The sequence below is a fragment of the Gallinula chloropus genome (assembly GCF_964237585.1).
Source record: "Gallinula chloropus genome assembly, chromosome: 18".
In the NCBI taxonomy this organism is placed as follows: domain Eukaryota; kingdom Metazoa; phylum Chordata; class Aves; order Gruiformes; family Rallidae; genus Gallinula; species Gallinula chloropus.
In genome coordinates, this window is record NC_140103.1 from 13,314,020 (window position 1) to 13,330,309 (window position 16,290).

General features: G+C 50.8%; 1 protein-coding gene across 1 annotated transcript; it reads left to right on the forward strand.

Annotated features, from left to right (window-relative positions):
• Positions 1-1,274: 1,274 nt before the first annotated feature.
• LOC311198771 (olfactory receptor 14I1-like) lies at positions 1,275-2,210 on the forward strand (the record flags this gene model as incomplete). The annotated part of the gene is made up of 1 exon (XM_084272774.1): positions 1,275-2,210. One exon carries the CDS (start codon positions 1,275-1,277, stop codon positions 2,208-2,210), a length of 936 nt encoding a protein of 311 aa, XP_084128900.1.
• Positions 2,211-16,290: the final 14,080 nt, after the last annotated feature.

The window sequence follows — 16,290 nt, forward strand, 5'->3', positions numbered from 1 at the left end:
TCTCCAAAGGCAGAGTCTTTGCTTTGACTTTACCTCTCCTGTGGGCTGTGCTGAGTGTGGTAGATGAGAACTTATTTCTCCCCTTGAGAATATGCAGTGAAAACTTGATTCTCATGAAGATGTTGGAGCCTGGGCTGAGCCCTGCACACACAGAGGTTCCCTGGGGCAGTGCCCTGACGCCAGGAGGGGTCTGCAGAGCAGAGCTGAGCACAGGGCAAGTTGGATGTGGTCTGTGAGCACAGAGCAGGAGGTGACATGTCATAGAGAAGCAGCTGCAGGGACAGCTCTAGGCAGCAGAGACACTGTCAGGCAGGGAGGAGCTGCTCCCAGAAATGCCCTGGCAGTGGGGATTTGGGACCTCCCTGACACTTTCCGACATCCACCCCCTGGTTTCTGCCACCAAGTACAGACTCTGTACCCACAGTTACAGGGTTTCAGGCTGACTCTTCTCCTTGGCAGCCAAACCAGCAGTTAGGAGAAACCTCTGAGTGCCTGTCTGTCTGTTCCTGACCCTAAAGCTTTTGCTGCAGCATTTCCTGCTGTATCCCCTCCTGTCCTTGCTACCTTTGTCCCACCATTACCTGGGGCTTTGAGCACATCCATTGGTGGGGCAGGCACTGAGCTGACCCTCACTTCGGGACTCCCATCTTTAGGATGGAGACTTTCCAGGCAGCTCCTGCTGGGCTGCAGGCTGCCCCCCACAATGGCACTGCTCTCCCAGGGACTCTTGTGCCCAGAGAGGAGCCCCATGCAGGAGACATCTTGGCACAGAGGCCATGGCAATGCCACTCATCACCTGTGTGTGGGCAGCTGCACTGAGCCCTGTGTGTCCCTGGCTGGAAGTGGGGAGCTGAGATCCTCCTTGGGTAGGATGCGACAGCAGGAGGGCTCTGGAGCTCTGCCCTGTGAGACTGGATTCCTCAGCTCTCAGTCAGGAGAAAACCAAAGCTCCAAAGCTCTGCTCTGCCCTCGGGTGAAATTGGAGTGACAGTGATGAAAAGCTCATTCCTATCCAAAGGGGATTTAGTCTGACATCACATCATCCTTCTATTTACTGACTGCTGCCAGGCAGGACTGAGTTCTCCAGAGCCCACAGCTGACTCTCCTCCCAGCAGTGACACACTCAAGCCAGCACAAAGCAGAGCTCCCAAAAGGGACCTGACAAAAGGCTTCCTGAATACAGGGAGTCAATGCGAACTGGCAACTGTTTTCCCCAAAGAATCGTTCCCTAAATTCTCACTACCTTTTTATCCTTTGACAGGTCTCCACACTTGATGGCAGCACACTTGTCCAACAGCAGCTCCATCAGCCACTTCCTCCTCCTGCCCTTTGCAGACACACGGGAGCTGCAGCTCCTGCACTTCTGCCTCTTCCTGGGCATCTACCTGGCTGCCCTCCTGGGCAATGGCCTCATCATCATCACCATAGCCTGTGACCACCATCTCCACACCCCCATGTACTTCTTCCTCCTCAACCTCTCTCTTACTGACATTGCCTGCATCTCCACCACTGTTCCCAAATCCATGGTCAATTCCTTGTGGGACACCAGGGCCATTTCCTACACAGGATGTGTGGCTCAAATATTTTTCTTCCTATTTTTGATTGTCACAGAGTACTATATTCTCACTGTCATGGCCTATGACCGCTACGTTGCCATCTGCCACCCCCTGAACTATGGGACCCTCCTGGGCAGCAGAGCTTGTGTCTACATGGCAGCAGCTGCCTGGGCCAGTGGTTTTCTCCATGCTGTGATGCACACAGCCAATACATTTTCAGTGCCCCTGTGCCATGGCAATGCTGTTGATCAGTTCTTCTGTGAAATCCCCCAGATCCTCAAGCTCTCCTGCTCAGATGCCTACCTCATGGAATCTGGAGTCCTCGCTGTCAGTGTCTGTTTAGCTTTTGGTTGTTTTGTGTTCATTGTGGTGTCCTATGTGCAGATCTTCAGGGCTGTGCTGAGGATCCCCTCGCTGCAGGGACGGCACAAAGCCTTTTCCACCTGCCTCCCTCACCTGGCTGTGGTCTCCCTGTTTCTCAGCACTGCCGTGTTTGCCAACCTGAAGCCCCTCTCCATCTCCTCCATATTTCTGGACCTGGTATTGGCATTTCTGTACTCGGTGGTTCCACCAGCAGTGAACCCCTTAATCTACAGCATGAGGAACCAGGAGCTCAAGGATTCCATGTTGAAACTGATGAATGGATGTTTCTAAGTAGCAACCAACTGCTCATCTTCTTCTGCATACACCTGGCCTTCACTTTGCTCACAGGATTCCACTTCTACTTGCTCTTTGATTATTCACCTCCACTCATCTCACCCATTTCTGCTTTGAGCTTCAGAGAGTTTGATATATCCCATCTCTCAGACGTCTAATGAACTGTTCTGTCAGAGGTTCAGTGTGTTGATAAATGACCTTTCTGTGTATCTGATTGAAAATGTTCTGGGAGAGAATCTCCTCTGAAAGCTGACCCCCGTCACATGCTGCTTGACCGTAGCAGGCAGCTGTGCAGAGAGATTTCATGGGTATTAAACTGTGTCATGTGTAACTGCTGTTTGTTGTCAAAGAAATCTCTCCATGCCTGTGAGCACAGATGATGCCAGGAAAAGTGTTGGGAGTCCCAGGAGGCCAGTGAGGGAACTGCTAGGCTTGGAGAAGAGCAAAGTTCTCCAGGCAGGGTTGGATCTTAAGAGACTGCTCTTCCTGCCTGTCCAGATCTCCTTAGGAGAGCTCTGGACCAGCATCCATTGCAGCATTGTCATGGTTTTACCCAGGCTGAGAGCCGAAATCCACGCAGTTGCCTGCTTCTTAAAGGAAATGCAGAGGGAAAGAGGGAAAGTGTGTGGGGGGGTAATAACCCCAAAATCAAGAAATTAAGAGGCCCGATATCCTGGGCAGGATGTAATTGGCGTGGAATACTCTCTTTGGTCAGCTCGGTCACCTGTCCTGGCTTCGCCCCTCCGTTCTCATGAAGAGCTGAGAAAGTCCTTGACTTTCTGACAGCAACTAGAAACACCAGGGTGTTATCAGCACTGCTTTCATTTTAACTCTCAAACACTGCATTCCATCCGCTGCTACAAATGAAGTTAACTCCATCCTGACCAAAACCAGGACATGGCATCATTGTCAAAGCCTTTACTGATGTTCTTTATGCCCAGAATAAATTTCCAGGCTGAGCCTGAGGAGGGCATTCCTAAAATTTCTGGATTCAGGAGGTGTGTACCTTCTGTATCCTCCCTTTTGGAATGATGGACGCTTTCTCCCAATAGCTGCAACATCGCTCCATATGAGTTGGGAGTTGGACACATTGTTGTCAAGTCATTTGACCAGTTTCTCTACCGCTGCGATGATGGAGAGGGAAACATTGTCTTGATATTCCCGGAGTTGGCAGGACACCTCATGTATGGTTGGTGGATATGCGTCACTCCAGTCCATTGATGCCAGTGAATTGGTGTGCCCTGCTGGTGCACTTTGTACAACCTTACACCACATATCTGGGGTGCATAGGACTTCATCAGGATCAGAGGGAAGCTGTGAGTTGTCCAGATGATAATAAATTATCTCCTGTACAGCTAATTCTCTCAGGTGTTGGATAACTGCCTCAATGTTGTTACACTTGGGTGATTGACATGTGATGTATTCCTTTATGGGGTACCTTTCCCTCACACTTGACAGTAGTCGCCTCCAGAGGCTGAGGATTTCAGGCTTTTCCCCAATTGCCCTATCAATGCCTCCTTCTATAGCTAGGGATCCCAACTGCTTGGCCCCCCTGCCATCTAATTCCAGACTACTGGCCCTGTGATCCCAGCATCGGAGCAACCAAGTGATGATGTGCTCACTTGGGTGGCGGCTGAAATCTTTTTGAATCTCACACAGCTCACTCAGGGTCAGGGATCGTGTGACAACAACCTCTGGTTCTGCCCCATCCTGAGATGGTTGAGAGGGCTTTACCTCATCCTGACATTCATCAGATGGCCCCAATTCATCTTCATCCTCATCCTCCTTCACTACAGGAACAACTTTCTTTGTGTGTTTCCTCTTTCGTTTGGGAGCAACAGACACTGGCATGGGCTGATTTTTTGTTTTATCGGCAGTATCTGCTGTAGGGGTGGCAGTAGCTGCAGCATCGGTTGGGCAGGTTGCAATAGCCACATTTCCTGTCACAGGAGTTGCAGTAGCCACAGTGCTAGTCACAGTGGTTACAGTAGCTGCAGTGCCAGTCATTGGGTTTGCAGCAGCTGCAGTCTCTGCTGGTCTGTTTTCCTTCCTTTCCCCCTGACAGTGCTGCCTGCTATCAAGCAGTGTTTGGTAAATAGTGGCCAGGGCCCAGCACAGTGCAGTAAGCTGTGCATCTCTGGGAAACTTACGGCAATTTCTTTTCAGATATGCAGTCACTTTATCAGGGTCCTGAAACTGTTCAGGGGTGAAACTCCAAACCATCGGGCGTGAGAAAGTGCCTAGGTAGTTGCCCATACTCTGCCACGTACCCTGCCACTCGTGATTATCTGGCCTCACAGAAAACTCTTGAGTGGTATTCATAAACCTTTGCTTAATATTTAACAAAAGCTGAACCATCTGCACCAAACCTAAAACCAGCACAATGCTAGTTTGAATATCCCAGGGGGGTTGGAAATTTTCAAGAACTGTTACCAGAGCTGTTGTATTTAGCCCAAAGGAAGAGAAAGCAGCAAAGGGAGCAGAAATGAGCAAAATCTCTTACGGAGAAGCAGGAGTGAGTGAAATCTTTCTGGGATGGGCTAGCCGAGGAGGCCAGGGCTGCTGATAAGAAATCAGAATCTCAGGAAGCTGCTCGGAGCCACCTCCCTATATGCCCAAAGATGGCGCCGAGAGTGGAGAAGAAGGGTGGGGAAAAAATACTTTTGGCGCGAACTGGGAGGAAATTCCAGAGCTGGCTGGCTCACGTGAAGGGGAGGAGAAGGGTGGTAGAGATAGAGAAGGAAGGGACAAGAACACAAGCAACATGCGGAGAGCCAATCAGAACCCGCCAAGGAGGAGGGGCGGGTCGAGAGGGAGGGAACAAGGACCCACCCACAAAGCTGGTGGGCGGGGTCAGAGCCCGACAAAAAGGAGGGGAAAACCGGAAGTGGCCGGTCAGTCGAGTTCCAGCTCCAAGTTGGACACTAGTCAGGGCGAGCAGCTTGTAACCGATTCCGACTCAGAGGAGGAAATGAGAATAGACAAAATATTCGCATCCAAAATACAAAAGAATCACTAGGGGAAAACATGCCTCTTACAGGTTGGAAAAAGATACAAATTGCGTGTGCTGATTGGGCACCATCAGCCGCGTCAGCGTTCCCAGTCCGGGTGATGCCTGGGAGACGGAGGGCTCACTCACCAATAAACCCTAAGGATATACAAGCAATCGTTACAGCAATTGCGGATAAGGGGCTTAATTCGGCCATGGTCTCCACCCTCATAGATGGGGTTTTTGGAGGAGACGACCTACTTCCCTTTGGTATAAAACAAACTTGTAGACTGATTTTTGATGGGGCAGGAATGATCGTTTTTAAACAAGAATGGGAGGAGAACTGTGCGAGGCTACTGGCCCAAGCAGTTGGGAACAATCATGCTCTGAGTGGCTCTAGCCTGCAGTGGCTAATGGGTACAGATCCAGCAATGCTTACCCCTCAGGCACAAGCACAGGGCTTATGGGCCCCTGAGGTCGCGACAACTACTCGCGCAGCCAGAGAAGCTATTAGTGCAGTCTCTAGAGCCATCGCTAGGCCATCACCATGGGCCACAATAAAGCAGAGTGAAAGCGAAAGCTTCACACAATTTGTGGATCGCCTCCAAGCAGCAGTAGACTCGTCAGCACTGCCTCCGGAAGCAAAAGGCCCGGTCATAGCAGAATGCTCACGTCAGCAGTGTAATTCGGCAACCAGAGAAATTCTCCGATCACTACCAGCAGGGTCAAATATTGGGGACATGATTAAGCATGTCTCGAGGGAAGAACATTTAATTCCAATCCAGGCAGCTGTTCACGCCCTAGTAGCCAATGCAGTGGTGTGTTTTAAATGTGGTCAGGCAGGCCACATCGGGAGAAATTGCCCTCAGTCTGGAAATCCGCCAATAGCGCTCCCCCCGCGCCAAACTCAGCCCAGGGGACCGTGTTGGGCTTGTGGAAGGAGGGGACATTTTGCCAAGGTTTGCAGGTGTAACAATCAGGGAAACTTCAAAGGGAGGGGACTTTCGGGCCGCACCCAGTTCTCTCCCGAGTTGGACATGAGGTGGCCCAATTATATCAGCCACAAATGGGGGAAGGCGATTTCGAACTCGTTGCCCCCTCAAGAAGCGACCAATTATATAGTCCAACCAACATTGCAGGCAGACCTACCTTTGCCTCAGGGACAGCAGGGACTACCCTCTGGGGTCGGGACCCCAGGGTGGCCCTGGCTGTAAAATGTGATGACCCGCCGGTGGTGTGGGGAGTCTGCTCCCTTTACAATACTTTAGATGACACCACCATCAGTGTTCCCTTTTTAATTGTTACTGGAGCAGACGTCACAGTCATCCCCGAAACGCACTGGCCCCCACACTGGAAATTACAAAATGCCCCCATGGTGGGAGGAATTGGGGGATTAACTTAAGCCAGAAAGAGCGCTCAATTGATAGCAATCACACTCCATACTGAAAAGGGACCAGAAAAAACCATCACCCTCTTCCCATGTCATGTCAGGAGCCCCACCCTTGTTGGGAAGGGATACTTTAGCCCTATTGAAAGCCAGGGTACTCAGAAATGGGGTACTACCTTAACGTACGGCATCCTGTATAATAGCACAGGGCAAGCCATAGTCGAGTGAGCGAACCAAACAGTAAAATCTAAATTAGAAGTGTTAGCAAAGGCAGAGGGTTTCACCAATGCCATTCCTACAGGAGACCAAGCACGCCTGTTGGCAACCGCTCTGTTAGCACTGAATCAGTTCCCCAGAGGAGAGGAGGTAAACAGTCCTACCCAAAAACATTGGGCCACTCGGGCACTTGAAGAAGGCCCAACGGTTGTAGTCAGGAATGAGCTGGGAGAATGGGAACAGCGGTGGAGGTTGGTCCTTACGGGACGAGGGTACGCTGCCGTTAAAAAAGATGGCAGAATTAAATGGTGTCCGCTTAAGTCCATTAAGCCAGACCTCTGGAATAAAACTAATGGAAACTGTCAGTTTTGATCCACAGGATCAGATCATCGGGTGCCCCCGTGACTGATACACCCAGGTGACCGAGGAGGACGAAAACCCAGCAAGCATCCTGTCTGCATCCAAGACTCCCAAACCAGCAGAATCCAAACAACGGCAAAACAGCCCCCATGGCAAAGGGCCACAATGTCTCTGTGTGATTTTACTTTTAGGGTTTCTCGTGCCATCTACAGGTTTGTACGAACATCGACCGCGGGAATGGGTGTTAGGGAGATGGCAGGATCAGAAAATACTCCAAAGAATCGTCGTAAATATTTTTGTTAAATGCTACTTTCTGATTACTAGATCAATCCAACCAAAATCTTACTCGCACTGTAAGTAGTTTCAGTAGGCACAGGGAGGGGGGAAATGTCGGTAGATAGGGCTTTGCGGTCAGAAGATGTCGCGCTGTACAGAAAGGTAGGACCCCTCCCCTCCACAGGTAACCAATAGCAAGTAGCTGGTAAGGTGAGAGGATGGGAGTGGCATCACAGTCCTGGGGTATAAAGCCCCGTGCCTCTCGCTAATAAATGCCATTTGCCGTCCACCACATTGGTGTCTGTGAGCTGACGGACCGTGCTGCCAGAGTGTGGCGCCGTTGCCATTCCTGAACCAGGTCGCCGCGCCTAACAAAGGCAACACAACTGGAGGCCATGAGGACAAACACAGGCAAAGCGCAGGCAGCTCTGATGCTGAGGACACCCTGGCTCTGTGATGAAGCAGAAATGCCAAGCGCTGACCCCCAGCCCCTGGGCAGGGAGATCCTGACCCTCACCTGTGTCTCTTCCATTGGATGTGGGGAGTGTGATGCCAAGGGAAGGACAGGGGTATGACACATGGTGTCCTCCCATCGGGTGGGTATAAGGAGGCAATGATGTTCCATGTCTGTGAGGACAGTGTGTCTCCTTTGAGGCCTCTGTGGAAGGGATATCAGTTCTAGTCAAGGAGTCAAAGACCTGGCAGGCACCCTTGGCCATCTGCACCACAGCCCCTGCCACACTGTCCTACACATGTGCTGTTTGCCTGCAGGCACCCAACACCCTTCCCCACCTTGATATCATTTCATGATGTCTCTGCCTGTACTGCTGTCTCTCCCTCCTCACCAGCTGTTCCCACAAACACAAAGCCACCAGCTCATCCACTCTTCCTCCGAGTGACTTTAAGCACCACAGCACTACCCTCAGAGTGACATTTCTTTATCCTCACGTCCACTCTGACCTTCAAAGCTGCAGTCTCACCTTGACTTTCTTTCTTATGTTCTTTCCATATAGCACAAAGAGGGCTTCCCTCAGACTGCCCTTCCCCAGGCTAAAGAAGCCCAGGTCTCTCAACCTCTCCACACAAGACCCCTATCTGTTTTTTGGCAGACTTTCTCTGCCCATGTGACAGTTCCTCCCCATTCCTCAGAACTGGGAAGCCCCACACTGGGACTGACTGCTCCAGAGGTGGCCTCACCCATGCAGAGTCCAGATGGACCAGAAGGGTGGCCACACTCCTCCCAGTGCAGCCCAATGTGCTCATGGCCAGATTCCAGTTCAGCACCTCTGACTGCTATGGCATCCCCTGGAATGAACAAATTCTTCCCTTTGTGGCCAGTTCTCTACCCATCATGTCAGAGCTGCCTTCATGTGTGGGTGCTGTGCTGGAACTTTTCACCATGGTTTGGCCCCAGCCTGGAGTTGAGCACCACACAGCTGGTCTCTGTCTCTACGTGGTTGTGTATGTTGGGGGAGAGTGAGAAGATGTAAGAAGCCATACAGACACAAAGGCCAGGGAAAAAGGAGTGGGGGGCAGAAATGAGGTGGTCCAGGTGCCAGAGAGAGAGATTCCCCTGCAGCCTGTGGAGAAGACCACGGTGAAGCAGACCTTCCCCCTGCAGCCCGTGGATAAGGAAAGGACCAGAGACCATCTACGGCCTATGAAGAGAACGACCCACCCTGCAGCAGGTTTGCTGGGGGACTTGTGACTCTGTGGGGGACCTGTGACTCTGTGGGGGACCATCCTGGAGCAGTCTGGGCCTGAAGGTCAGCAGCCCATGGAAGGAGCCATGCTGAGGCAACTGGTGAGGAGATGACTCCCCGATAGAGAAGACTCACATTGGAGAAGTTCATGGAGGACTGTCTGCTGTGGGTGGGACCCCACGGAGCCTTGGGGAAAGGGGGTGTGCAATCCCCTCCCAAGCTAAGAAGGAAAACAACTCAGGAGGAACAGACTAAAAATCCCCCTCCCTATTCCCTGCCCTTCCCTATGCTGCGATGGGGAGAAGAAGGGAGCGAATTTATGATTAAAGTAAAGTCTGCTAAGAGAGGAGGGATGGGGGGAAGTAGAGGTGGTTTAAGATCTGGAGAAGGAAAGCAACTTGTGAGGAACTGACAACCCCCCCCCCCCCCTCATTCCCTGCCCCTCCACCTGCCATGGTGTTGGGGAAGAAGGGAGAAAAATTGGGAATAAAATGAAGTCTGTTAAGAAGGGAAGGGTGGGGGGAAGGTGCTTTAAGACCTGGCCTCACTTCTCATTACCTGACTCTGGTGTCGCTGGGTGTGTGATGTAGTTTTAATAAATGAGTTTTCTTTCCTTTATTCCATGTTCAGTCTGTTTTGCCCATGACACTGATTGCAGAGTGATCTCTCCCTGGTCTTATCTCGAATCCTAAACCTCCCAATACATATTTTGTCCCTTTTCCATCTGAAAAGGGGAGTGATAGAGCAGCTTTGGTGGGCCTCTAGTCTGGGTCAAACAACCTCAGCCTGAAACTTCCTCAGGTAGCCCAGTAGCAGCCCCAGTAGCCTTGGGGCTCACAGCTTTCAAAGACAATGGGTTGGTCCTAACTGTGCCTGATGTAATTTTCCACCTCTACCAGCATCCAGCTTTGAAGCTAAACCTACAGCAATAAACACCCCCCCCCAAAAAAAAAAAATAATTGAGGAATGAAAGATGTTCCTGCCCTGAAACCTCAGTAGGTAGCCCACTAGCATCTCCAGTAACCTTGAGACTCAGGTCTTTCCTTACCAAGGTAATGGTCCCAACAGTGCCTGATGTCATTTTCAGACTCTACCAGCATCCGTCTTCAGAAATGCTAAATGTCCAGCAGTACCTCACAAATAAAAGACTCAAAGGATGAATGATGTTCCTGGCCTGAAACCTGCCTAGGTAGCCCTCTAGAAGCCCCAGTACCCTTGGGGATCAGGGCTTTCCTTTCCAAAAGAACGGTTGTAACAGGGCCTGACATCATTTTCTGGCTCTAACAGCATCCACCTTCAAAAATGCTAAATGTCCAGCTATAGCTGCCAAGCAAAAGGTACAAGGGCATAAAGATATTCTTGGCCAGAAACCTCCCCAGGTAGCCCAAAAGACACCCCAGTAACATTGGTGCTCAGGGCTTTTATAGACAACAGAACAGTCAGAACAGTGCAAGACATCAGTTTTCAGCTCTACCAGCTTCTAGTTTTGAAACTTCTAAACATCCAGCAAAAGCTCCCAAACAAAAGTTGCAAGGACCCAGTAATTTTCCTGGCCTGAAACCTCCCAAGGTAGCCCACTAGCAGGCCCAGTAACCTTGGGGCTCAGGAATGTCCTTGCCAAAGGAACAGTCCTAATAGTGTCTGATCTCATGTTTCCAGCACTACCAGCATCCACCTTTGAACATGCTGAATGTCCAGCTATACATTCCAAACAAGAGCTGCGAGGGATGAAAGATGTTCCTGGCGTAAAACCTCCACAGGGAGAGACAAGCAGCCCCAGTAAGCTTGAGGCTCAGGGCATTCCTTGCCACAGGAATAGTCCTAACAATTTCTGATGTCATTTTTGGGCTTTACCTTCATCGATCTTCGAACATGCTGAACGTCCAGCAGTTCTGACCCAGGTTCTTTAACACCTATTGCTACCATTTTGCTAAAGGCACCAGAATTTGGGGAGCCATCTGTAAGCACACGTGAAGCAGATCTATGGAGGCTGAATGATCCTGGCCTGAAACCTCCCCAGGCAGCCCGCAAGCAGCCCTGGTAACCTTGAGGTGAAGGGCATTCCCAGCAACGAGAATGGTCCTGTAAGACCAGACATCATATTCTGGCTCTACCAGCATCCCCATTCAAAAATGGTGTGTCCAGCAACTGTTCCCAAACATAAGGTTTGAGAGCTGATATATATTTGGGAGCCTGAAACCTCCCCAGGTAAACCAAAAGCAGCCCCAGCAACTCTGGGGCTCAGAGCTTTTGTAGCTAAGGGAACAATCCTAAAAATGCCTGACTTCCTTTTCAAGCTCTACAAGCACCCACCTTTGAAACTGAGAAACATCCAGGAACAGCTCCCAAACAAGTTGGTGTCAGGGTTGAAAACCTTTTGTGACCTAACACCTCCCCAGGTAGTAGACCAGCAGTACAACCAATCTTGAGTTTCAGGCCATGCCTAGACAAGGCAACAGTCCTAACAATGCCTGACATCATTTTCTGAGCTACCAGTTATAACATTCAGAACTCCTAAACCTCCAGCAATAGGTCTCAAACAAAAGGACTGAGGGCTTGAAGATATTCCTGGCCTGAAACCTCCCCAGGTTTCCCACTATCAACCCCTATATACCTTCAGGCTCAGGGCATTTCTTCAAAGGAAACAGTCCTAACTGAAACAGAGAGAATTTTCCAGATGAAATATGCTAAACGTCCACCAATAGCATCACAGTAAAAGGTGTGAGGGCTGAAAGATCTTCCTGGAATGAAACCTCTTCAGGTATCGGATGAGAAGCAACAGAACCTTGGGGCTCAGGGCATTCCATGCAAAGGGAGTGGTCCTAACATTACCTGATGTCATTGTCAGGCTCTACCAGGGACAATTTTCACAACTAAGAAAAATGACCAGATATAGCTCCCCAAACAAAAGGTGCGAGGTCCAAAAGATGTTCCTGGCCTTCAACCTCCCCAGGTAGCCCACAAAACAACCAAACTGAACAGGTACTAAATACAAGGAGACCAGTCTCCCTGCGGTAGGCATCTGAGCATGTGAGGCTGAGGATCTAGGGCAGTCCAGAGGAGTCACCAGCATTGACCTTGCAGAGGGGTAGGGAACATGTCTTGGCCGTGTGCAGCACAGCACTGAGAAACCCACTGCAGCTCCCGTGTGTCTGCCAAGGGCAGGAGGAGGAAGTGGGGAATGAAGCTGCCCTTGGACATTCTCTGCCTCTTTGCATGAAGCCCTCTGCCAGGAGAACAAGGCAGTGAGAACTTGGGGCACTCTTCCCTGAGCAAAACGATCTCATCAGAGACCCAAGGACTGCCGCTCCCTGTCCTATTAGACACTGGAAAGGTCCTTTTTGGGATGTCCATTTCCTGCTGGCTGAGGCTGCCACTGGCTGTCTGGGGCTCTGATGGGAGCTCTCCAGGTGTCAGATTGTCCTGGCAGCAGAAGGTCTATCTTTTTGACATATATGATCTTTCTGGATTGTGGTTCCCACTTCCCCCAACTACAGAACAGAGATTTGTAGATTTGTTTTCCCTGATTTTGTTCTTGTGAAAAACTAAGAAATGCCACACTGCTCAACTGAATCCCTTCCTTTGAGAGGGGGAAAGAGTACCCTGCCTGTCTCTGCCTGGGGGTCCTGTCTCATGGGGAGACAAGGAAAGGTGATTGTCCTACCCAGCTCTGGTTTGATCAGGAGAAAGGGCTCTGATGGACAGAAGGATTTCTCCCCAGCCGAGGGAGAGAACGTCAGAGATGAGATCACAGAGTGATCCCCATGAGGGCTGAGGCACCAGGAGGGAGCCTAGAAGAACTGGTCTTCTGCTCAGATGGGTCAGCTCTTGGGATCAAGGGAGCTCATGGCAACCCAGCGCTGCAGAGAGACAGCTCTGGCCAGGAGCACCTCCTCTGCCAAGCACACAGGGCTGGGGACACTGCCCGGAGGCACCGAGGGGAGACCTGTGAGGCTGAGAGAGCTGATGGATGCTGAGAGTTCATTGGAGGAGAAATCTCCACAGCACTCTACCTGGTATGTCTGTGGGTGCAGGGCAATGCAGGTTCTGTTCCTGGAGGGATCTCCTAAAGCTGGGACATGGGGCAGTGTGTGGGGTCTGTCAGGAGGACAGGTTCTCTCTGGGACCAGAAAGTGCTGCCTGGAAGGGATGCCCTTCTGCCCCATCAGAGGGACAGGGCAGGACAGCTGTCTTCTCCTGGGCATGGCTGCAGAGGTGTGAAGCAGCGTGTGCACCCAGGGCTGCCCAGGGCTGTCCTAGTGAGCAGGGTCCCTGTGCCCTGGAGGCTGTGTGCTGGGGCAGAGATGCTTCTACTGCCAGGGTCAGCACTCAGCCTGCCTGGTGGGCTTTTCACAGTGATAGAGACAGCTGCTGTGGGTTTGAGGAGAGACACAGGGAAAGGCAGTGTAAGGTCCTTCTGCTGTAGAAAGTTCTCCTTTGGACATCTTTGATCCCAGCTACATCTGATCCTTGAGAAATTCCAAAGGGACTTTGAGGAACAACACCAAGGAAGCATTTTCCTGTAGGTAGAGTCTTTGCTTTCACGTTTCCTCTCCTGTGGGCTGTGCGGATTTCTCCCCACAGGAATATGCAATGGAAACTCAATTATCATTAAGATGTCGTATTTTTGCATGAGCCCTGCACACACAGAGGTTCCCTGTGGCAGTGCCCTGATGCCAGGAGGGGTCTGCAGAGAAGATCTAAACAAAGAGCAGGTTGGATGAGGTCTGTGAGCACACAGCAGGAGGTGACAGTGGCAAAGAGAAGCAGCTGAAGGGTCATCTCCAGGCAGCAGAGACATTGGGATGTGAGGGAGAAAGAGCTGCTCCAAGAAATTCCATGGCAGTGAGGATTTGGTACCTCCCTGACATACCACACAGTGCAGACCTTAATCTACTACAAGGAACATCAGGTTCTGATCACAGAACATCAAGCACAGGGCAGCTGAGACCAGGGCTGATGGACACAGCAGCTCTCCCCACTCTGCACTCAGGGGAAGGTTTCACTGGCACTGCAGCAGCAATGCCAGGCAGTTTTGACAGGAGAAACACTCCTCAGGTACAGTCAGGAGTAAACCAAAGCTCCAAAGCTCTGCTTTGGCCACAGGTGAAACTGGAGTGACAGTGCTGAAAAGCTCATTCCTGTCCACATGGGATTTAGTCTGAGATCACACCATCCTTCTATTTACTGACTGCTGCCAGGCAGGACTGAGTTTTCAAGAGCCCACAGCCAACCCTCCTCCCAGCAGTGGCACACTCAAGCCAGCACAAAGCAGAGCTCCCAAAAGGGACCTGACAAAAGTCTTCCTGAAGACAGAGAGTCAATCTGAGCATATTCCTTAAGAATTGGAAGAGGTTTTCCTCAAATAAGAGTTCCCTAAATTCATACTACCTTTTCCTTTTTGGACAGGTCTCCACACTTGACAGCAGCAGATGTCCAACAGCAGCAGCTCCATCAGCCAGTTCCTCCTCCTGCCCTTTGCAGACACAGGGGAGCTGCAGCTCCTGCACTTTTGCCTCTTCCTGGGCATCTACCTGGCTGGTCTCCTGGGCAATGGCCTCATCATCATCACCATAGCCTGTGACCACCACCTCCACACCCCCATGTACTTCTTCCTCCTTAACCTCTCTGTTACTGACCTTGGCTGCATCTAAACCACAATCCCCAAATCCATGGCCAATTCCTTGTGGGACACCAGGGCCATTTCCTACACAGGATGTGTGGCTCAACTCTTTTTCTTTTTATTTTTTATCTCCACAGAGTTCTGTCTTCTCACCATCATGGCCTATGACCGCTACGCTGCCATCTGCCACCCCCTGCACTACGGGACCCTCCTGGGCAGGAGAGCTTGTGTCCACATGGCAGCAGCTGCCTGGGCCAGTGGGTTTCTCTATTCTGTGCTGCACACAGCCAGTACATTTTCAGTTCCACTCTGCCATGGCAATGCTGTTGACCAGTTCTTCTGTGAAATCCCCCAGATCCTCAAGCTCTCCTGCTCAGATGCCTACCTCAGGGAAATCAGAGTCCTTGTGGTCAGTGTCTGTTTAGTTTTTGGTTGTTTTGTGTTCATTGTGGTGTCCTATGTGCAGATCTTCAGGGCTGTGCTGAGGATCCCCTCGCAACAGGGACGGCACAAAGCCTTTTCCACCTGCCTCCCTCACCTGGCCATCGTATCCCTGTTTGTCAGCACTGCCTTCTTTTCCTATTTGAAACCTCCCTCCATCTCCCACCCAGTTTTAGATGTCGTGGTGTCATTTCTTTACTCCATGTTTCCACCAGCAGTGAACCCTCTCATCTACAGCATGAGGAACCTGGAGCTCAAGGATGCCATGTGGAAACTGAGAACTGGATGTTTCTAAGGACGAATAAACTGCTCATCTTCTACATCCATCTGGTCATGTAACTCATGTTAGAACTAGTCTTATTTCATAAGGATTTTAGTTTTTTTATTTATCCTTCTGTGTTTTCTAAGCCATAGTAACATGGTCCACATTTATCCCATCCCTAACGCAGTATCTCCCTGCTCCAGGCCTAAAGACATCGTTTCAGCAGACTAGATGCATGTTTGCACTTTGATCACAGGTCTCCACCTCTGCTTGCTCTTTGTTCATTCAGATGTCCCTCAGCTCTCTCCAGTGTCTAGTTTGGCCTTCAGAATGTTGGATAACATCCCATCTTTCAGAAGTCTGTTCTCTCAGAAGTTCAGCGTGTTGATAAGTGACCTTTATATGTATCTGATTATAACTGTATTGGGAGAGAAACTCCTCTGAAAGCTGACCCCCCTTCATGTGACAGTTCCTCCCCATTCCTCCAGACCTTGGAGTACCACACTGGGAATGACTGCTACAGAGGTGGCCTCAGCAGTGCTGAGTCCAGATGACAAGAAGGGCCCTTGTCTGTGTGGCCACTCTCCTCCCAGTGCAGCCCAATGTGCTCATGGCCAGATTCCTGTTCAGCACCTCTGACTGCTATGGCTTCCCCTGGAATGATAAAATTCTTCTCCCCGCAGCCTGTTCTCCACCCATCATTTCTGAGCCTCTCTTGATGTGTGGGTGTTGTGCTGGAATCTTTGGTCATAGTTTTGTTCCAGCCAAGAGCTGGACATCAAGAGGCCGCGTTCTCTCTAGGAGGATGCTGTGGGGTGGG